At 38.4% G+C, this 23,617-nt stretch overlaps 1 protein-coding gene across 3 annotated transcripts in view; it reads right to left on the bottom strand.

The window, feature by feature from the left end:
- Nucleotides 1-23,617, bottom strand: part of FBXO11 (F-box protein 11) — a 97,473-nt gene that overhangs the window by 8,039 nt on the left and 65,817 nt on the right. For 2 of the 3 annotated variants that reach the window (XM_032292180.1, XM_032292182.1), the window contains exons 2-16: nucleotides 22,635-22,762; nucleotides 22,413-22,494; nucleotides 21,848-21,992; nucleotides 18,632-18,761; nucleotides 17,545-17,628; nucleotides 17,335-17,467; nucleotides 15,460-15,566; nucleotides 15,268-15,379; nucleotides 15,023-15,129; nucleotides 14,801-14,938; nucleotides 7,834-8,051; nucleotides 6,927-7,012; nucleotides 5,382-5,476; nucleotides 4,014-4,136; nucleotides 3,825-3,910 (exon numbers count right to left, since the gene is read on the bottom strand). In XM_032292180.1, the coding sequence (XP_032148071.1) occupies nucleotides 3,825-3,910; nucleotides 4,014-4,136; nucleotides 5,382-5,476; nucleotides 6,927-7,012; nucleotides 7,834-8,051; nucleotides 14,801-14,938; nucleotides 15,023-15,129; nucleotides 15,268-15,379; nucleotides 15,460-15,566; nucleotides 17,335-17,467; nucleotides 17,545-17,628; nucleotides 18,632-18,761; nucleotides 21,848-21,992; nucleotides 22,413-22,494; nucleotides 22,635-22,762 (1,774 nt within the window). The remainder of the gene's footprint in view (nucleotides 1-3,824; nucleotides 3,911-4,013; nucleotides 4,137-5,381; nucleotides 5,477-6,926; nucleotides 7,013-7,833; nucleotides 8,052-14,800; nucleotides 14,939-15,022; nucleotides 15,130-15,267; nucleotides 15,380-15,459; nucleotides 15,567-17,334; nucleotides 17,468-17,544; nucleotides 17,629-18,631; nucleotides 18,762-21,847; nucleotides 21,993-22,412; nucleotides 22,495-22,634; nucleotides 22,763-23,617) is intronic. The other variant, XM_032292181.1, reaches the window with a different exon arrangement.

Genomic DNA, 23,617 nt, shown 5'->3' with positions numbered 1-23,617 from the left:
CCGCCTCGGCCTCCCAAAGTGCTGGGATTACAGGCTTGAGCCACCGCGCCCGGCCTGGCAATCTCTTAAAATAAGAGATTTGCCACACAGACTGACACTTCCTTTACATGGAAGATTTCTATGTAGCACACAATGTTAGATAGCATTTTGCTCACAGAATTCCTTTCAAAATTGTAGTCAATCCTTGCCAACACTGCTACTACTTTATTAACAGGCTTATGCAATATTCTAAATCCTTTGTTGTCATTTCAACGACATTCACAGCATCTTCAACAGGAACAGACTTCATCTCAAGAAAAACCACTCTTTGCTCATCCACAAGAAGCAACTCCTTATCTGTTCAAGTTTTATCACGAGGTTGCAGCACTTCAGTCACATCTTCAGGCTCCATTTTCTAATTCTACCTCTCCTGCCATTTTTACCATGCCTGTAATTAGTTCCTCCACTAAATTTTTTTTTTTTTTTTTGAGATAGTCTTGCTCTGTCACCCAGGCTGGAGTGCAATGGCATGATCTCCGCTCATCACAACCTCTGCCTCCTGGATTCAACTGATTCTCCCGCCTCAGCCTCCAGAGTAGTTGGGATTACAGGTGCGTGCCACCACACCACCTGGCTAATGTTTTGTATTTTTAGTATAGACAAGGTTTTGCCATGTTGGCCAGGCTGGTCTCGAATGCCTGACCTCGTGATCTGCCTGCCTCAGCCTCCCAAAGTGCTGGGATTACAGGTGTGAGCCACTGTGCCTGGCCTAGTTCCTCCACCAAAGTCTTATACCCCTGAAGTCATCCGTGGGGATTGGAATTAACTTCTTCCAAACTCCTGTTAATTTTTTTTTTTTTTTTTTTTTGAGACAGGGTCTTGCTCCGTCATCCAGGCTGGGACACAGTATGATCATAGCTTACTGCAACCTCAATTTCCTGGGCTCAAGCAATCCTCCCACCTCAGCCTTCCAAGTAGCGGGGACCACAGGCGCATACCACCATGTTTAATTTTTTCTGTTTTTTAAAGAGATGGGGTTTCACTATGTTGCCCAGGCTAGTCTTCAACTCCTGGCCTCCCGAAGTGCTGGGATTACAGCACTTTTTTAGATCTCCTTCCATAAATCATGAATGGTCTTAATCAACTACTGGTTTCAGAAAACTTATTTCTTACATTAAAAAGACTTAAAAGTTGAAATTCCTAAGGCGAGCTCAGGGAGGACAGAAACCTCCCATGGAGCAGAAGAGCAAAAGCTCGCTTGATCTTGATTTTCAGTACGAATACAGACCATGCAAGTGGGGCCTCCCGATTCTTCTGATCTTTTGGGTTTTAAGCAGGAGGTATCAGAAAAGTTACCACCGGGATTTTAAAATAGAAAATAAAATAATTTTTTATATTAAAAAAAATGAAAAAAAGTTGAAATTATTCCTTGACCCACCGACTGTGGGATGGATGTTCTATTGTCAGGCATGAAAACAACATTCATCTCCTTGTACATCTGCATCAGAATTCTTGGGTTACTGGGTGCATTGTAAATGAGCAGTAATAGTTTGAAAGAAATTTTTTCCAAGTACTAGGTCTCAATAGTGGACTTAAAATATTCAGTTAACTGTGCTGTAAACTCATGTGCTATCATGCATGATTTGCTGTTCCCTTTATAGAGCAAAGGCAGAATAGATACACCATAACTCTAGAGTTTTCAGAATGGTAAATGAGCACTGCCTGCAACTTAAAGTTATCAGCTGAACTAACCCCTAACAAGAGATCAGCCAGTCCTTTGAAGTAAGGCATTGACTTCTCCCTTCTAGCTATGAACGTCCTGGATGGTATCTTCTTCCAATATAAAGCTATTGAGTCTACACTGAAATCTGTTTAGTGTAGTCACCTTCAACAATTATCTTAGCTAGATCTTCTGGATAACTTTCTGTAGCTTCTATCTTAGCATTTGCAGCTTCACCTTGCACTTAGCTTTTTTTCCTTAAACCTCATAAATCACCTCTGCTAGCTTCACTTTTCTTCTGCAGCTTCCTCACCTCACTCAGCCTTCACAGAACTGAGGAAAGTTGGGGCCTTACTCTGGATTAGAAATTGGCTTAAGGGAATGTTTGTTGCTGGTTTGATCTTCTATCCAGATCATTAAAACATTTTCCATATCTCCTTATTAGCATAAGGCCATTTTTGTTGTTGTTGTTGTTTTTTGAGATGGAATTTCGCTCTTGTTGCCCAGGCTGGAGTGCAGTGGAGCGATCTCAGCTCACTGAAACCTCCACCTCCTGAATAGCTGGGATTACAGGTATGCACCACTGCACCCAGCTACTTTATTTTTAGTAGAGACGGAGTTTCTCCATGTTGGTCATGCTAGTCTCGAACTCCCAACCACAAGTGATTCACCCGCCTCAGCCTCCCAAAGTGCTGGGATTACAGGCATGAGCTACCATGCCTGGCCTTCTTGTTATTTTTTAAAATTTTGCTTTGAACCCTGAGAAACTAAGTAATAAGATTGATTTGCTTTGCTTTCTTTTCATTTGTGTGTTTATTGGAAAAGCGTTTTTGATTTCTTTGTAGAACTTTTCCTTTGCTTTCACAACTTAGCTAACTGGACAAGAGGCCTAGCTTTTGGCCTATTTAGGCTTTTGACATACTTTCCTCACTAACCTTAATCATTTCTACCTTTTGATTTAAAGTGAGAGATACGCAACTCTTCTTTTCACTTCAACACTTGGAGGCCATTTTAGGATTACTAATTGGCCTAATTTCGATACTGTTGTGTCTCAGGGAAAAGGGAAGCCTGAGGAGAGGGAGAGAGAGATGGGAATGACTGCTTGGTGGAACAGTCAGAACACACAAGACATTTACAGATTAAGTTTGCTATCTTAGGTGTAGTTAACGGTGTCCCAGAACAATTACAATAGCAATATCAAAGATCACTGATCAGAATCATCATAACAGATATAAGGATAATGAAAAACTTTGAAATACTCAATAATTATAAAAATGAGACACAGAGACAGGCAGTGAGCACATGCTGCTGGAAAAAATGGCACTGAGAGATCTGCTCAACACAGGGTTGCCACGGACCTTCAATTTGTAATAAACAGAGGTAAGCCAGTATATGATCATTAGGACTGATAGAGTTCCAAAAACTTGTAGGAGTGGTATCAAAGGCTGGACGTGGTGGCTTATGCCTGTAAACCCCAGAACTCTGGGAGGCTGAGGTGGGCAGATCATGAGGTCAGGAGTTCGAGACCAGCCTGGCCAACATGATGAAACCCATCTCTACTAAAAATACAAAAATTAGCCGGGTGTGGTGGCTTGCGCCTGTAATCCCAGCTACTTAGAAGGCTGAGGCAGAAGAACTGCTTGAACCTGGGAGGCGGAGGTTGCAGTGAGCCAAGATAATGCCTCTGCACTCCAGCCTGGGTGACAGAGCAAGACTCTGTCTCAAAAACAAAAAACAAAGGCAGGGGGAAGAGGGGTGAGATAAAAAATTATTAATTTTACAGAAATAGCACAGAACAGAAGCTTCATTTTACTGAGTGCCAATGATATGCCAGGCATAGTGCGCAAGGATTTTAATACAGACTTCCACTCTCCACGGATGAAGGAATATATTGGCAGCTGATGGACTCTCATAGTGGAAAGTCACATCTCAAAGTGATGTGACTCTTTACCTAGACCAAGGAAAGTTACATTCTGACAATTTAAGTCAAGATTATTTTAAGAATGTGAATATATATACAACAGAGGGATAAAGATTGAGCATTAGACAATAAGCAAATCTGTTCTACACACACCACATACTCCTAACTCCCTCCCAAAACAAAGCCAAATGTAAAAACATTTACCTTATCTGAACCCCTGAATACATATGATTATAGATATCATTGTCTTCTAGCACTCCATGTCCATTGTCATAGAAATAAACACCAACCTAAAATTTAAAAAACAAAAAAAACAAAAAAAAAAACCTTTTTCAAGTGACAAGTATTTACAAAACAATGTATTTCCCACCCAAGAGTCCAAGCTAATCCTACCTGCTTGCCACTGTGTATCCGGTTTCTTCTCAGTACTGGAGTGCTGCCAGTTGTCACCCAGACTCCAGCCAGAGTATTACTATAAACTTCATTCTCTTCTATTACTCCTTGTCCCTTTTCATGCTAAATAAAAGTTATACTGGTTATAATATATATCTTCTATAATCAAGGCATTTATAGTCTATTACTCCCTTTATAGACAGTTATGAAAAAACTTCCCATTTTTCTTTTTTCATCTGAGTAATGAGGTAATGGCAACATTATTTTTTTTCTTTTGATACGGAGTCTTGCTCTGTTGCCCAGGCTGGAGTGCAGTGGTACAATCTTGGCTCACTGTAACCTCCACCTCCACCTCCTAGGTTCAAGCAATTCTCTGCCTCAGCCTCCCGAGAAGCTGGGATTACAGGCGCCTGCCACCACGCCCGGCTAAATTTTATATTTTTAATAGAGACAGGGTTTCACCATGTTGGCCAGGCTGGTCTTGAACTCCTGACCTGTGATCCTCCTATCTTGGCCTCCCAAAGTGCTGGGATTACAGGCGTGAACCACCGCGCCTGGCCCAATATTCTTTTTATGTAGTCTCTACCCTCGTTTTAAGCTTCCAAAAATTTATACTGTTAAGTGGTTTTATACTTTTAATATCACATAAGAGTAGTAGTAGCATTCAATTTTCTTTAGCAGAAGAATTCACCCTAGGATGGGTAACAAACTGACAACCTCTCATTTAGTAGTGAACTTATTACTGGTGAAATCAATACAAAATGACATGTTTTCATGTTCACAAAATTTTTACTTTTACCAGGTAATTGAGGACATGTGCATCTCTAGAACCATAAAGGAAAATTAAAAGTCACACCTTGCATAACATAAAGACCTTTTTGAAATTTCCTACATTTTCTTACTTGAATCAGTCACAAAATTTTAGATAGCATGAGCGAAGACGATTAATACAAAGGTTTCAAAATTTTGAAAGACAATTGTATTTTAACATAAATTGAAATGAAGAAGTGGCAGAACTTCAGAGACTCATACACTAGTCATACTGGTGAAATTCTGGTGTAACAAATATAACAGACTGCAAACTAATTGCTGTTGCATTTAGCCCATATTGCCAATAATAAAGACTTTAATAAAAAGTTGTATCTCTTATGCCTAAATTTAGTCAGCTGCTGATTAAATTTTATAGAATTCAACACAGACTATAAGATACTGGCAGGGAAAACAAGAATGCTATTGTCTAACTATTAAAGACAGTCATAAATTCATACTACAGAAGTTGAATATGGCCTACCTAAAAGCTTAAGGAGAAACTCTCTCTCCCCCCTGGTTTTGATGCATGAGTTTATAGAACTATATACATTAACTTACCACATAAATCCCACCATGCTGGCCATCATGAATTTTGTTATGCCGAACAATTGGACAACTGTTTGTCCTAATTTGAATTCCTGCTAATGCATTGCCTATTTAAAAATAAAAGTTACAATGTCAACATTTGTAAGCCTAGGGAATACAGTAAGGGTTTTACATTAGATAGTGGTTAAAATTCTTACACTGGAATTTTAGTGACCATTACAAGACAAAATTAAGGGAACTAGAAGTGTAAACAGATGCGGAGGGCTGCAGGCAGTATAGCATAGTGGATACTCTCAAGCCAAGCTGCCACATTCCGAATCCCAGGAATTCTACCTCCTGTGTGACCCTGAGTAAGTAATTTAACCTCTTTGTGTCTGTATACTGATCAGTAAGTATCTTTGTGCCTCTGTATCCTGATCAATATTTAATGGTATCTACCTCACAGTGTTGATGTGAATGTTATATGACTTAATTCAGGTTAAGATGCTCAGAAGAGTGCCAGGCACTTAGTAAAGCTTTATGTAAGTATTAACCAGGTTAGTGTTACTAGAAGCAAAAGCCCAGGCACATATTGGTGTCTGGCACACAGATATATACTAATTGCTGATTTAATGTTTCTAAAACTTTAATGAGGAATAAATATTTTCTTTCTTGAATCAGCATAAAGTATATTAAACTGCCACAGAAACAATTTATTAACTATTAAACAATAGAGTAAAACTATGGAAACTGCAGATACTCCTTGGGACTAAGGTCTTATTTGTATTTTCATCCCTGATATCGGGCATAGTACCTGTGAATAAGTATCACAGAATAATCTTTATTAAGAATTTAGGCTGGGCATGGTGGCTTACACCTGTAATCCCAGCTATTTGGGAGGCTAAAGCTGAAGCACGCAGATCACTTGAGGCCAGAAGTTCGAGACCAGCCTGGCCAACATGGCAAAACCCGTCTCTACTAAAAATGCAAAAATGAGCTGGGTATGGTGGCATGCACTTGTAATTCTAGCTACTCTAGAGGCTGAGGCACGAGAATCATTTGAACCTAGAAGGCAGAGGTTGCCGCAATCAGAGAATGTGTCATTGCACTCCAGCCTAGGCAACACAGTGAGACTGTCTCAAAATAAATAAATAAAATAAAATAAAAATAAAGGGCAGGGCATGAGACTCACACCTGTAATGCCAGCATTTTGGGACGCCAAGGCAGGAAGATCACCTGAAGCCAGGAGTTCAAGACCAGCCTGGGCAACATAGCAAGACCCGGTCTACACAAATAAATTAGTGGGGCATGGTGGCATATGCCTGTAGTCCTAGCTACCAGGGAGGCTGAGGCAGGAAGATCACTTTGAGCCCAGAAGTCTGAGCCTGCCGTGAGCTATGTTTGTGCCATTGTGCTACAGTTTGCACAAGAGAGTAAGACCTCGTCTCTTAAAAATAAAAAATTAAAGAAGCTAGATCAGTGATTCCACTTGGGTAACTTCAAAATGTTCCATCATTTTGCTAATAACAAGAAGACTTGCCAATCTATACGTTTTATAGAACAAAACCATGTGCTTACCATAAATGTCATTTCCTTCAATAAGGCCTCGCCCATCACCAAAGATGTAAACTCCTCCTTGATTTCCATTAAATATAGAATTTCCCCTATAATTATGTGAAATAATAAAAAAGAAGACATCTATTCAGCAAAACTTACTTGTTTTATACAACTGTAAGGCCCCTCATGATCATATAAAAAATTATCTAACTTCTAAGTCCTCAGTTTCTTAAGTTATTTCTAAGGTCTAAGACTTTGGAAAAGTCAAACTACTATTTGAGAGAACGTATGTAGCATTCTTAAAAATCCCCACCCAAAACAGCTAATACATTCAAAACAATTTTTTAACTGATCTAGAAGCATTTGATGAATATTAGCAAGATGGAAACCCCATACTCTACTTTCATAAAGTCAGGGGAAAATAAAATTTGACAATTAAAAATAATTCATGGTGTTTAATAGTTCTGGTTCTACAATTTTGACTTATAAAGTGACAGCTTGCAGTTTTGACTTTTTGATAATTTTAGTCTTTTTGGCCAAGAATCTTTGAGATGGTTTTCCTGAGTTATTCCATTTGCTTCTATCAGAAAAAAGATGACAAAGTCCTTCAAGCTCCAAGGGAAGGTAACAGTCCTATTTACTCATCTATAATGCAGTTTGATGAATTTAAAATAAAAATCACAGCATTTGCAATTTTTCATAAAGTATCACGTATGGTTTATATCACTAATAGAAAAAAAAAAAAAACACCGAAAACTAAATCTACAATAGCTATGGCTCATTCAGATGCACAGACTTAAACTAGTAAAATATATCTTACAGTAGTCAAATGTCTACCAAGAAAAACTTTTAAGGGTTAAAGCTCAGTATTTTGACTTTTATGACAAACCTTCAAGTGAAAAAGTAATTTTCACCCATAATTATATACCTTATTGTTGGGTCACTATTTGAGGTAATCCATACACCTGCAAAGTTGTTTGCATAGATTTTATTCTCTATGAATTGTCCTCTTCCTTTTTCATGGACATATATTCCTCCAGTCTGCCCATGGTGAATTTCACATCGAACCACTGTGGGGTTAGCATATGCTTTTACTTCAAAGCCTGCTATCCTATTTCTGTGTATGTTGCAACTTTCAAAGTAACCCTGAAAAATACAGAAATTAAATCTGCAGGTAAAGGCCACTTTACAAAAAAAGAAATGCCATTTAAAAAACATTCAATGCATACCTCAAAATTAAATATTAGAAACATTTAAGGCTGGGCGTGGTGACTCATGCCTGTAATCCCCAGCACTTTGGGAGGCCAAGGCAGGTGGATCACCTGAGGTCAGGAGGAGACCAGCCTGGCCAACATGGCGAAACTGTCTCTACTAAAAATACAGAAACTGCTGGGTGTGGTGGTACATGCCTGTAAGCCCAGCTATAGGGAAGCTGAGGCAGGATAACTGCTTGAACCTGGGAGGCAGAGGTTACAGTGAGCCAAGACTGCACCATTGCACTCCAGCCTGGGTGACAAGAACAAAACTCTATCTCAAAAAAAAAAAAAAGTAAGAATAAAAAGCAGGTATACACACTAAGCTTCAATTAATAATCATGGAAAGAAAAAGATTTAAATGTTTTAATTTTTTTTTGACAGGGTCTCACTCTGTTGCCCAGGTTGGAGTACAGTGGCACAATCATAGCTCACTGCAGCCTCAAACTCCTGGGCTCAAGCAGTCCTCCTGACTCAGCCTCCTGAATAGCTAGGACTATAGATAGGCGCACACCACCGTGCCTGACTAATGATTTAAATGTTTTAGTAAAACAAGTAATTATAGTAACTTGGACTATCCTAATTAGTCCAAGTACATTCAAAGGCATGAAGGAAAAATAGCAAAAGATCTATTCAATAAATGTAGACGAATACCATTAGCTGGAAGTATATATCCTTCAATAAAAAGTTAAAGCCATTAAAGAATATAAACCCTGGCTGCCTTAAAAATGTCCCAACAAGTCAACTTCTAAAAGTTGTGGCTGGGCCTCCCAGCACTCTGGGAGGCTGAGTGGGGAGGACTGCTTGAACCCAGGAGTTCAACACCAGCCTGGGTGACATAGTGAGACCTTGTCTCTACAAGAAAAATTAAAAACAAAACTAGCTAGGTATGGTGGCATATGCCTATAGGCCTAGTTACTAGGGAGGCCGAGGTGGGAGGACTGTTTGAGCCTGGGACATTGAGGCTGCAGTGAGCCCTAATCACACCATCACACTCCAGCTTAGGCAACAGAGTCTCAAAACTAAATAAAGGTTGACCAAAGAACACAATCAGAGTCTTACAAAAAGAATAATTTTTTTAAAAAAAGTTCATCTTAACCCAATAATAGAGAAGTGGCTAAATACAATGTTTTTGAAGATTATGTTCATCCTATACACATTAAATGAAAAGAACAAGTTTTAAAGTAGTATACATTATATGTAATTTTGGTTTAAAGGAAATTTGGCCGGATGCGGTGGCTCACACCTGTAATCCCAGCACTTTGGAAGGCTGAGGCAGGTAGATCATGAGGTCAGAAGTTTGAGATCAGCCTGGCCAGCATGGTGAAACCCATCTCTACTAAAAACATGAAAATTAGCCAAGCATGGTGGCATGCGCCTGTAGCTATTTGGGAGCCTGCGGCAAAAGAATTGCTCAAACCTGGGAGGTGGAGGTTGCAGTGACTCAATATCGCACCACTGCACTCCAGCCTGGGTGACAGAATGAGACTATCTCAAAACAAAGAAATAAAAATAAATAAAGGAAATTTGAAGGACGGAACAAAAATATGAGATGATTATGAGTGGTGGAATTATGGACAAATAGGTCTTTCTTCATACTTTGAATTTCTTAAATTTCCTATATAAGGACATGTTTCACTTTTATAATGAAAGTTACTATAATTGTAATATCCTGAGGCTAAACACTCAATGCAGACTGAATATTAAGAGAAATCTGAATGTACTTACTCTCTTTCTTCTTTAAAATTTCTTTAGCACTAAGTATTTTTCTCATGTTACTTCGATATATTGCCTTATATTATTTCTGTATTTATCATGTCAATTTCTACCTCATCATAAGTTCCTAAAGAGAAAGGACTATTCTAACTTCTGGAGCATGTATGTAAAACTTTACACACAGTAAGTACTCAAACAGGATTTGATGAATTTTTTGACAAATTTAGTATAGGTTAAAAAGGGAATATTCTGAATACTCTAGTATACCACGTTTAACTCTTCAAGAAAACAGACCTCTAAGAATAACATACAGAAGTAGTTTTCAGATTTCATTTTCCATTAATAAAGAACAAATTATCTATAAATTACATCTCTACATTTGGATTATAATATGATTTTTTTTTTTTTTTTTTTTTTTTTGAGACAATCTCGCTCTGTCGCTAGGTGCCAGGCTGGAGTGCAGTGGCGCAATCTCAGCTCACTGCAGCCTCCGCTTCCCATGTTCAAACAATTCTCCTGCCTCAGCCTCCCAAGTAGCTGAGACTACAGGCGTGCACCACCACGCCCAGCTAATTTTTTTTTTGTATTTTAGTAGAGATGAGGTTTCACTATGTTGGCCGGGATGGTCTGGATCTCTTGACCTTGTGATCTGCCTGCCTCAGCCTTCCAAAGTGCTGGGATTACAGGCGTGAGCCACGGCACCCAGCCAATCTTATTTATTTTTTTTTTAAATCAAAAGATATACAAAAGATAGCATCTTCAAACATAAAACTTTTTTTCTTTGATTTTATACAGAATAAAACTGAATACACACTGGGTGTATATATACACTATTACGGCAAAACTGACCATCAAAAAAAACAAAAAGAGGCTAGACAAAGAGACCTTAATATTAGATTAGGATTATTCACCATTTCAGATGTTTTCACCCATGAGGAGGGAGCACAATTAGTATAACTTTTAGTCTTTCTCTGTCACAAGTTGAATGACATCTGATGGATTTTTTTTTTTTTTTTTTTTTTAAAGAGACAGGCTTTCACTTTGTTGCCTGGTTGGAGTACAAGGGTGCAATTACTCAATAAAGCCTCAACCTCCTGGACTTAAGTAATCCTCCCCACTCAATGTGCAGAGTAGCTGGGACCACAGGTGAATGCCACCAAGCCTGGCTAATTTTTCTATTTTTAGTAGAGATGGGGTTTCATCTTGTTGCCCAGGCTGGTCTCAAACTTTCAGCCTCAAGCGATCCTCCCACCTTGGCCTCTCAAAGTGCTGGATTACAGGTGTTGAGCCACCATGCTGGGCTGACAAATCTGATTGCTAAACTTTTACAGTGCTGCAAGCAAAATTTGATATCTGTGAATATCATGATCCAATAAAAAGAAATTGATATACATTGATTAAACAGTATTCAAATGCAAGGGATAATCTTTCTGTTTTCTTTAGGTTTTGATTTTACAGAGTTAGAGACTCAACTAGATCCACAAGTTTATTAAGGCAAATAGCAGCCCCCTCCCTCATTTTCCCTTATCTAGAGGCCCCCACTTTTAATTCTGTTACCTGATTCTTTTGATTCACCTCTATATTATTAAGTAACACACTGTATTACCAAATCTTGACTTTCCAGTTTTAGGTATAATGCACTGACTTCTATTATGGGATAGGAGAATTTAGCTCTCCTACCTCTCTATCCCCCACAATATGTACTCACACATTGTATCCTTTCAGTGTAGTTATACCTTGACTTTGGTTAGATCAGTGTGCTATTCAGAGCTGAACCATAAAGTATGACTATATATTCTTTGCTGCACAACTTTTTACTTTCCCAAGTTAATAACGACTTTTTCTCCTTTGCTTAGCTTTCTGGAGACAACTGTATCCTAAACTTGCTGTCAGTTGTCTAAATCATCTCTCTTTTTAAATTTATTAATTTATTTATTTTTGAGAGAGTCTCTGTTGCCCAGGATGGAGTGCAGTGGCCTGATCACTGCAACCTCTGCCTCCTGGGTTCAAGTGATTCTTCTGCATCAGCCTCCCGTAAATCACCTCTTAATATATTTACATTAGCTTTACCAATTTATCTTCCTGAACACTGAATTGAATATTAAACAAACAAAAGACAGCTGAAATGATAGTTATTGAAGGCAGACAATGGGTACCTGGAGAGTCATTATACTATTCTCTCTACTTTGGTGTATGTTAGAAAGGTTTCATTAAAAAATATAAAAATTAAAGGCAAGACCCATACTGGAGGCAAAATAACAATAGAAAAACAGACAGAACTATGGAGAAATGGTAAGGAACACAAATTTGAGGAACTCACACAACACTAAACAGAACAGAACATAGCAATAAAAATAACAGAGAAGATAGCTCAGTTTCTAAAGAAAGGAACATATGGAGCAGAAAAACAGTAAAACAAAACAACAACAACAAAAGCCAAAATACAGATACTGTGGTAGAAGAGCAATCTTTCAATCAAAGAAGAAAGAAAAAAACTCAGGGTGATCTCAGAGTTCTTAGCCACACTCAATGCTAGAATAGAAAAATGTCTCCAGAACTGTGAGATAAAAGAAACTCAGCTAAGTTAAAAGGCAATGGATAGGCATTCTCACATGGCAAGAATTCAGGTTACAATACCCATAAGCCTTTCTTTAAAAAAAAAACAAACAAAAAAATGGCTGGATGACAAAACCTAGCTACACCAAGAATGAATAAAAATTTTAAAATTCAAGAATGGAGAAACAATGATAAAAGAACTTAATGATAAATAAATATAGAGTAAATATAAACCAATAACTGTAGAAAAGCAAATGTTTTAACCTTTGCAAAATAAAAATAAAGTGGTTGGGCGTGGTAGCTCATTGCCTGCAATTCTAGCATGTTGGGAGGCCAAGGTGGGTGGATCACAAGGTCAGGTGATTCAGATCATCCTGGCCAACATGGTAAAACCCTGTGTCTACTAAAAATTAGCTGGGTGTGGTGGCGGATGCCTGTAGTCCCAGCTACTCAGAAGGCTGCGGCAGGAGAAACACTTGACCCCAGGAGGTGGATGTTGCAGTGAGCCGAGATTGAGCTACTGCACTCCAGCCTGGGCCATAGAGCAAGACTCCATCTCAAAAAAATATAAAAATAAAAATGATCGAGATAGGTTGAAATACTTTATAAATCTTAAAATGTATAAATCTTATTAATCCTTAATGGAAATATCTATCTATATATAGCATTGCCTAGACTTATTTTTTACAATGCTGTAATATTTATAAGTCTAAATCTATTTTTAAAAAATGGTATAAGGAGCATGTGTGTGATGAGGAGTAAATTACTATGGTGAACTTTAAAAAGGGACCATCCCATCACCATGGGTTTTTCAAAAATGATGAACTGGTGGCTCATGCCTGAAATGCCATGCAATGGCACACATCTTGACTCACTGCAACCTCCGCCTCCTGGGCTCAAGTGATCCTCCTGTCTAAGCCCCCCAGGTAGCTGGGACTACAGGTGTGAGTCGCCATGCGCAGCTAATTTTTATATTTTTTCTAGAGACGGAGTTTCGCCATGTTGCTCAGACTGGTCTTAAATTCCTCAACTCTAGGAATCCACCTGCCTCAGCCTCCCAAAGTGCTGGGATTACAAGTGTGAGCCATTGCACCTGGCCATGGTCTAGTTTAAAAAAAAAAGGAGCTCTGCATTGGGCCGGGTGTGGTGGCTCACATCTGTAATCCCAGCACTTTGGGAGGCCAAGGCAGGTGAATCATTTGAGGCCAGGAGTTTGAGACCAGCCTGACCAACATGGTGAAACCGTGTTTCTACTAAAAATACAAAATTAGCCAGACATGCTGGCACATGTCTGTAATCCCAGCTACTTGGGAGGCTAAGGCAGGAGAATCACTTGAATTTAGGAGGTGGAGGTTGCAGTGAGCCAAGATGGCATCATTGCACTCTAGCCTGGGTAACAAGAGCAAAACTCGGTCTCAAAAAAAAAAAAAAAAAAAGCTCTGCATTAGGGTTCCAGGCACAAACAATAAAAATAAAAGCTTTTCCAAATTTGTCATTGAAAATCTGTATATATGAATCCAACAAAACCTCACCACAATCCTATTTGCCACCATGTTACTACCCTCTTTCCACCCTCTCCCATCTCTGACTCTGCAATAGAAAATTTTACCAATGATATATCAGGATTTGAAAATTACCTCAAGGAAAATTAGACATTAAATGAAAAAAAATCTGAATAGACACATTTAAAACATCACTTTGAAACAGTAATCTCAGAACTCAAAAAGTCATGTCTCTAGAAAATCATGTAAAACTATATAGTAATATTTTAAACACTGTATAATCCATAAGGATGCCTAATATAACTGCTGAATAATGGTTTTAAAATTGGTATTTTATTAACATTATATCTCCTATTAAAGTCCTGCCAGTTTAAACATTTTCAAGTGGAACTGAATGATAAGCAAAATAACAATGAAACCATTATTTCTCAAAGTGTACTCTACAGACAAACTGTTAGATTCACTTATAGTGCTTATTAAAAATACATATGCTAGGCCCCATCCTTGGAAATTCTGATTTATTAAATCGGAGGATACAGGAATTTTCATTAAAACAGAAAACTTCTAGGTGACTTATATGGACACATAAAGGTGACTTTTATGCACACACACATTTGAGACATTAGACCTTACTTCCGTCAAATATCACAGATATTGCCTAAGAACGCTATCACCTCTACATGGATATGTTTGATGCATAAATTACAGAATGAATACTGCATATTGATTTAAAAATATTTGCTGAAATTGCTTTTAAATCTATACTCTTCAATTCAGGTAATTTGGTCAAGAGAAAATAATGCTGAAACATACTTGAAATTTAACTGATACAGAATTCTGCTTTTCTATTAAAATTAAGTGTTCTTACCATGCCATGATCAAACGTGAACACACCAACATCGCGTCCATGATGAATATGATTCCGTCTAATAATTGGGTTTCCATGATTTTTAACCCAAATCCCAGCTAACGCATTATTGGAAATTTCATTATCCTCATATATTCCCTACAAAACGTAATGAGAAACAAACATCAGTAGAACTTTTAAAAGATTTTTAAAAAGAAAAAAACCCACAAAATTCAAAAATACCTGTGCATGATCTGTTATATACAGTCCAACATTTTCACAGTCGCTGATGTTACAGTGCTTGATAGTGGGACATGCTCCTTGACCACTAACACATACTGCAGAACCAACTGCACAAAAATTTTATTTTTTATTTTTTATTTTATTTTTTATTTCCCCACCCCCAGAAAAATTATTTATTTATTTAAAAACCTACTCAGCAACAATACAGTGAGAATTTTACTGTAAAAGATAATGGAAACACTAACCTGTACATGTACTTCGAATGATACAGTGATCAATAATAGGGCTACAATTTACTGTAATCTCTAAGCAGTGGTGTGCATTGTGGTGTTGTGCAGATTTGTCATCAGGGTTAAACTGAAAAGTAAAAATTTTGTTTGAAGTAAACCACTGCCTTTATGATTTTGATATGTACTTTAAATCTTAAAATTTCTTACCCTTATTGTCATATATCCAACATAAGCATCTTCGGAGCCTTCCATAAAAACAAAGGTTGAATCTCTAGTGTTTTCAATTATAACTTTGTCTGCCACTTTCCCAGGCGCTGTGGAGAAGATATTTTAAGGCATGTTACCTTTATTTGATTTCAACAGATGAGTACCTTTATGGAGGGGGACCTTACTAAAAACATTAGTACTGAGTAGTAGGACTAATATTCAGTATCAGTTACCTGTGTTTCATTATCAGCCTTTACTATATTCAAATTCATGCACAGTAATACTCAGAACATTTAACTATAAATACCATGAATATCAAATGCAATGGCAAAATAAAAAATGGTTTCTTGTGGAAACAAAAACACCAGCAGCAGCAGCAGCACTGGAAACAAAAGCTCAAGAGAAAAGACCTCTTTAAATTTATTTCCAACAGTGGCCTCAATTTAGAACGTAATAAAATCACCAGACAAAAATTTGCTATACTCTATCCTCCCCATCTTCATGATGGAGATAGAGGAAGGAAGCAAAACAGGCTGTAAATGCAAATTCACTGGCAAATAATAAATGTTCTGTGTACTATATCCTTTTAAAAAAAAAAAAAAGCACAGATTTTCAAATGACTCAGTGTTTGACAGATATTTCATTACTTCTTAGAAAGTTGACCATAAATAGCTTTGAAATAGTACAAAAGTATCTAAAAATTCTATTTCAGTTCCTTTAAAAACACAGCAATAAAAACATCAGCATCTTTAATTTCTTTGCAATTCTCCGGCCTCAACCTCCAGAGTAGAGGGGATTATAGGGGCGCACCACCACACCAGCTAAATTTTTTGTATTTTAACTAGAGATGGGGTTTCACCATGTTGGCCAGGCTGGTCTTGAACTCCTGACTTCAAGTGATCCACCTACCTCAGCCTCCCAAAGTGCTGGGATTACAGGTGTGAACCACTGCGCCTGGCCGCATCTTTATTTTCAAATAAAAGATGAAAAAGCTATTTTTATTTGTTTAATGAATAAATGAAGGCATATGGAGAAAGTACTGACAACAGGAAACATATATGACCAAGCACAGTGTCTCATGCCTGTAATCCTAGCACTTTGAGAGGTCAAGGTTGGCAGGTCACTTGAGGCCAGGAGTTGAGACCAGCCTGGCGAACATGGCAAAACCCTGTCTCTGCTAAAAATACAAAAATCAGCCAAGCATGGTATGCATGCCTATAATCCCAGCTACTTGAGAGGCTGAGGCATGAGAACTGGTCGAACCCAGAGGGAGAGGTTGCAGTGAACCGAAATTGCACCACTGTACTCTATCCTGGGTGACACAGCTAGACTCTGTCTCAAAAAAAAAAAGGGGTGGGGGAGAAAGAAATTTATATACATCTATAATTTCTGAACTCATATTTTCATTTCCTTCACATAAAATATGTGTGGTGATCTCTTCATTCCTACTTTACCAGCAGGGTATTTTTTATTTTTTAAATTTTTTTGAGATAAGAACTCTGTCACCCAGGCTGTAGTGCAGTGGCATGATCTCAGCTCACTGCAACCTCCACCTCCCAGATTCAAGCGATTCTCCTGCCTCAGCCTTCCAAGTAACTGGGATTACAGGTGCGTGCTCCATGCCCCACTAATTTTTTGTATTTTTAGCAGAGATGGGGTTTCACCTTGTTGGTCAGGCTGGTGTCGAACTCCTGACCTTGTGATCTGCCCGCCTTGGCCTCCAAAACTGCTGGGATTACAGGCGTGAGCCACCACGCCCAGCCTACCAGCAGGGTATTATAAAAGTTCAGCTGGATTTTAAGTCACTAGCATTTTAAAAATCTTATCATATAAATGAGTAAGATATTAAAATTTTAATAATGAATTTCAAAATACCTGCACCAATCATGGTGATTGGAGATTCAATATATATCCATTCATCAGTATATATTCCAGAATGAACAAAGATGAGTCCATCAAAATGAGCCTCTTGTACCCCACCAAGGGCATCTTCAATGGTATCATAATACTAGAAAAAAAATAAAAGTGTCAGTACAGAACTGAAAGATTACCATTTTAAGTCATAAAAATACAAATCAAACATACCAACATATTTTCTCTTCCTTTATATCTTGCAGGGTTACTGTAGAAATGTTCAGCAAATCCTGGTTTTACATGTGCACCTTTATACTAAAATGTCAAAAACAAAACAAAACCAATGACTACTAACATAAGCCTTATATTCTAAATTAATATATAACTGCATGAACTTTTATTAAAAATAAAAAATAATCCCCAACAATTCCAAATAATTTTCTGTCATAGAGTACAATGTAAAATCTAAAACAAGTTATGATCCATTAATATCTAGAAACAAAGAGCAGGCGTTCTCAAGCTCAGCTTTAGTGATATTTTAGGTCAGATAATTCTTTGCTATGGGGGCTGTCCTGTGCATTGTAGGATGTTTAGAGGTATCCCTGGCCTCTACCCAGCCAAATAGCAGCAGCACCTTTTCCTCCCATTGTGAAAATCAAAAAATGTCTCCAGACATTGCCAAATGTCCTCCAGAAAGCAAAATCATCTCCAGCTGAGAATCACTCATGAAGGACCATACACAAATTAAGCTAAATGTGAAACTTTAAAACAACTACTGAACGCTAATAATTTAAATACAAGTTCAAATAGACCCACTGAAATCACAACTGCTCTCAGGCTACTAATGCTTACTGCCACTAACTTATTAATGGTCAGTAGTGAAAAGAATTGCTGAATATTCTGTTGGTTGATAAATGTTCATTGGTTTACCTTTAAAACCTATTCGAGTTTAAACTTTTTTTTTTTTTTCCTGAGCTGGAGTCGCCCAGGCTGGATTGCAGTGGTGCAATCTCGACTCTCTGCAACCTCCACCTCCTGGGTTCAAGCGATTCTCCTGCCTTAGTCTTCCAAGTAGCGGAACTACAGGCACACACCACCATGTCCAGCTAATTTTTGTATTTTTAGTAGAGATGGGGTTTTGTCATGTTGGCCAGGCTGGTCTCGAACCCCTGACTTCAGGTTATCTGCCTACCTTGGCCTCCCAAAGTGCTGGGATTACAGGCGTGAGCCACCAGGCCCAGCCTAAACTTATTTTTTTAAAAGAAAGTTATTTACAAATGTATAATATAAACCAATATGTTCTATTTATATTTCATACCAACTGCTGGAAACTCTCTTTCCAGGGATTTGGGTGTTCATACTCTTCTGGATTAATCTGGTAGAATTTACCAGGTTCAGGATGCATCATAGGGCGAGTATATTCAAATACTTCCATGTATAATCGTTTCCTGAACGGAGAAAGGAATTAAAATTTTTTTGATAAAATGTCCTTTAGAGTTCTGAACAACTGTAACAATTTTTTGAGGCCTCAAAAATTTAAGAGTAGACAAAAATGAATATTAAAACACAGGATTTTTTTTTTTTTTTTGAGATGAGTCTCACTCTGTTGCCCAGGCTGGAGTGCAGTGGTACAATCTCAGGTCACTGCAACTTCCCTCTCCCAGGTTCAAGCAATTCTCCAGCCTCAGCCACCTCAGTAGTTGGTATTACAGGCATGCTGACATCACCATGCCCGGCTAAAAACAGAGAATTTAAAATGTGAAAATGTATTTTTCTCGTTTAAAATTTTCAGTGTAGCTGCATATGGAAATTCGGTTTTGTTTTGTTTTGTTTTTTTTAAAGACATAGTCTAGTTCTATTACTCAGGCTATAGTGCAGTGGCATGATCTCAGCTCACTACAACCTCTGCCTCCCAGGCTCAAGTGATCCTCCTACCCCAGCCTCCCCAGTAGCTCGGACTAAGGCACATGTTACCCAGGCTGGTCTTGAACTCTGGAGCTCAAGCAACCTACCCACCTCAGCCTCCCAAAGTGCCGGAATTAAGGTGTGAGGCACCATGCCTGGCGGAAAATTAGTTTTCATGTGAAAATTTTCACAATGTAACCATGTATGAAAATTAGTCCACCCAGAAGAATAAAAAGTTTTAATCTCCTTATAAACTGTTTACTGAAGAAGGGGGAAAAAAAAAAGCTATCCTTACTGTAAAAAGGTCATGATTATTATTTAAAAAGATAATTTTTTCTTTTTGAGATAGGGTCTCACTCCCGTTGCCCACACTGGAGTGCAGTGGCGTGATCATGGCTCATTGCAGCCTTGACCTCCCAGGTTCAAGCGATCCTCTCGCCTCATTTTTTGATTTTTTGTAGAAATGAGGTCCCAGTATGTTGCCCAAGCTGGTCTCAAACTCCTGGGCTCAAGTAATCTGCCCACTTCAGGCCTCCCAAAGTGCCGGGATTATAGACATGAGCCACTTCGCCTAGTCTAAAAAGATAATTTTCAATAAAATACTTTGAATTTAATCTGTCCTATATCTTTAGTCCATTTACATTCCTATCAAGAACCATCAAATCTCCAAAGTGGAGTAATGGTTAACTGTTATCATTTGAACAATGCTATTATCTTCTGCTGCTCTTCTTTCTCGTTTCTCCTTTGTAATTTTTTTTCTTAAACATAAAGTGCAGGCAGGGCATGGTGGCTCACACCTGTAATCCCAGCACTTTGGGAGGCAAATCACGTGAGGTCAGGAGTTCAAGAGCAGCCTGGCCAACATGGTGAAACCCTGTCTCTACTAAAAATACAAAAATTAGCAGGGCATGGTGGCAGGCGCCTGTAATCCCAGCTACTCGGAAAGCTGAGGCAGGGGAACTGCTTGAACCCGGGAGGCCGAAGTTTCGGTGAGCAGAGATGGCGCCACTCTACTCCAGCCTGGGCAACACGAGCAAAATTCCATCTTTTAATTTTATTTATTTATTGAGACAGAATTTTGTTCTTGTTGCCCAGGCTGGAGTGCAATGGCACTATCTCGGCTCACCACAACCTCCGCCTCCCAAGTTCAAGCAATTCTCCTGCCTCAGCCTCTGGAGTAGCTGAGATTACAGGCATGCGCTACCACACCCAGCTAATTTTTGCATTTTTAGTAGAGATGGGTGTTTCTCCATGTTGATCAGGCTTGTCTCGAACTCCTGACCTCAAGTGATCTGCCCGCCTTGGCCTCCCAAAGTGCTGGCATTATAGGCGTGAGCCACAGCACCTGGCCCGAAACTCCATCTTTAAAATATATGTATACACGTATGTATATATATATACATACGTATATACATATATATATATATATATAAAATACCTTATTTTGTGCATTGTAAAAGTAATACATATAACTCTTGCAAAACAAAAAAGTGTAAAGAAAAAAACCTGTAGTTTCAATATGTTAACTATTAACAGTTTGCCATATTTCCTTCCACTCATTTTATCTACAGATTATAGTTGTGATTATATAGCATGCTAAATTGTTTTTTTCCCCCCAAAACCAAACAAACAAAAAACAACAGGGTCTCCCTGCCCAAGTTAGAGTTCATGGCACAATCATAGCTCACTGCAGCCTCAACTTCCTGGGCTCAAACGATCCTCCTGCCTCAGCCTCCGGAGTAGCTGGGACCACGGGCAGGAGCCACTACACCCGGCCTCTTTTTACTTTTTATAACATAGCATTTTTTCACATTATTAAAAACTTGGGCTGGGAGTGGTGGCTCATGCCTATAATTCCAGCACTTTGGGCAGCTGAGGCAGAAGGATCACTTGACCCCAAGAGTTCAAGATCAGACTGAGTAACAGAGTGAGAGACTCTGTGTCTACAAAAAAAAAAAAAAAAAAATTAGCTGGGCATGGTGGCACATGCCTATGGTCCCAGCTACTCAGGAGGCTGAGGTGGGAAAATGGCCTGAGCCCAGGAGATTGAAGCTGCAGTGAGCTGTGATCGCACCACTGCACTCCAGCCTGGGCAACAGAGCAAGACCCTGTCTCTCGAAAAACAAACGAAAATCTCTTTATACTTTTTCCTCATTATTAACTATGCTGTTACAAAAAACACTGTAAATAAGGCAAAGAAATTTTTCCAGAAGTAGAATTACTGGGTCAAAGGGCATGAATTACTTAAAGATTCATGAATACAACTGTTTTCCAAAGGTGATGTACAAAACTTACATTCTAACCTATGAGATTTAATTTATTAGCTATTTTAAATTAAACTAAGTTCTGTTTCTAAAAAGCTATTAAAAGAAAAACATTTCCTATAATCACTCAGTTGCTATTAGCTGATAAATAGCAGAGAAAATACTTCATTTACTGATTTATAAATACCACCTGGACTGACAGTCCTCATTTGTGATAAACAAATATCTTGGAATTGATAAGCATTTTAATTTTGTTCCAACTAATTGTAACTACCAACTCACAACTCCAACTGTCCTACCATGTTTACCATTTTGGGCAACAAATAATATATCTCAAGTTAATAAGGAATAGGTTTTTCACTTACCACAAAATTGGATCATTAGCAAGTTCACTGAAGCGTTTACATACACAAGCTGCTCTACAAAGATCCTGTTCCAGCAAGTAAGAGAAGATTTTTAGAACCACTTCATCTGGCAGTTTTTCCTGAAGATACTGTTCAGCAGGTGCTGCTATAAAGAGATTAACATATAAACTATCATTTAAGCAATAACTTTCTCATTATTTAAAGAACACAGTTTTCAGTTTAATGAATAGCTTTTTTTTTTTTTTTTGGATAATGGTCATTTTATAAGCACTTGGGTTTCATAGATAACACATATCTATCTCAATTTATCCTGAACTAACAAAAGTATTCCTTCTTTTAGGTATTATGTGCCATCTCAGAAATGGCTAAAATAAATCCATAACAAGCATTTTTATACAACAATAAAAGTCAGAGGGAGAGGTCAGTGTTCTAAAGTTTATTCTGCAATAATCAGTTTCTGAATTCCAAAGGTAATACTCAAATACATTTAAATTTTGATTTTTTTGTTTCAAGCAATTTTTTTTTAATTATTTTACCCTATTTCTTACTTTCCCATAGGAAATACCTGATAGATCTTGTGATTTTCCAGACACTCTCGCACGTTTTGCACGATGACCAAAGTTTTCTGTAGTTGAAGTTGAGGCGCCCTTCAAAAACAAAACAGAAACTAGTGTAAAGCAAATACTTTTATCATCCATAATCATTCCTTATAAAAAAGGATGACATTCCTTTTTTTGTTTCCTGATAATTCTTTCACTACAAAAGAAAAGCAATTAAATTTAATTACCTCCATACTGTTCTTTGTGGGACACGCTGTTCTTTTTGGCAAAAGAGTTTTTCTACGAAGTTGGTATGGACTATTTTGTGCACCAGGACCTGATTCTTCTGCAACCATATCTGCAGGCACATCATCATCTGTTATAAAGAGAATAAGAAAAATGATACCCTTAAAAAAAAAAGTTCTATGGATACAGAAAACTTTCTTAAAGCTTCAAATTTGGGAGGGGGCGAATCCAACTTTTATATGAAATTCCCACCAACTAGATAACCATATGAAAGAAATGTTAAATTTCTATAAAACACGGAAGACTTTTTTTTTTTTTTTTTTTGGAGACAGAGTTTCATTCTTTTTACCCAGGCTGGAGTGCAATGGCGCGATCTCGGCTCACCGCAACCTCCGCCTCCTGGGTTCAGGCAATTCTCCTGCCTCAGCCTCCTGAGTAGCTGGGATTACAGGCACGTGCCACCATGCCCAGCTAATTTTTTTTTAGTTTTAGTAGAGACGGGGTTTCACCATGTTGACCAGGATGGTCTCGATCTCTTGACTTCGTGATCCACCCGCCTCGGCCTCCCAAAGTGCTGGGATTACAGGCGTGAGCCACCGCGCCCGGCCTAGACTTTTTTAAAAAAAGGTAAAGAGTATGTCTACTTGCTGAGAGGACTGGGAAGGGAACTGGTACTACGTGGTTAGAGACCATATAAGGTGAAGGCAGCTTGGCAATGAGGGTGTCTATGAAGAGGAACAGCTCAGCATAGGGCATGAAATACCAAGTAGGGTAGTAAAAAGGATGTCAGAGGGTGGTCTGATGTATGAACATCTGTCTCCATCTTTTTTTTTTTTTTGAGACAGGGCCTCATTCTGTCACCCAGGCTGGACTGCAGTGGCCCAATCATGGCCCATTACAGCCTTGGCCTCTTGGACTCAAGCAATTTTCCTGTCTCAGCATCCCAACAGGCTGGGACTACAGACACGTACCACCACCCAGCTAA

The sequence above is a fragment of the Sapajus apella genome, unplaced genomic scaffold (assembly GCF_009761245.1).
Source record: "Sapajus apella isolate SASKATOON/1434 unplaced genomic scaffold, GSC_monkey_1.0 scaffold26, whole genome shotgun sequence".
In the NCBI taxonomy this organism is placed as follows: domain Eukaryota; kingdom Metazoa; phylum Chordata; class Mammalia; order Primates; family Cebidae; genus Sapajus; species Sapajus apella.
Note: the sequence above shows the minus strand (reverse complement) of the source record. Positions and strands in the feature narration are given on the sequence as shown.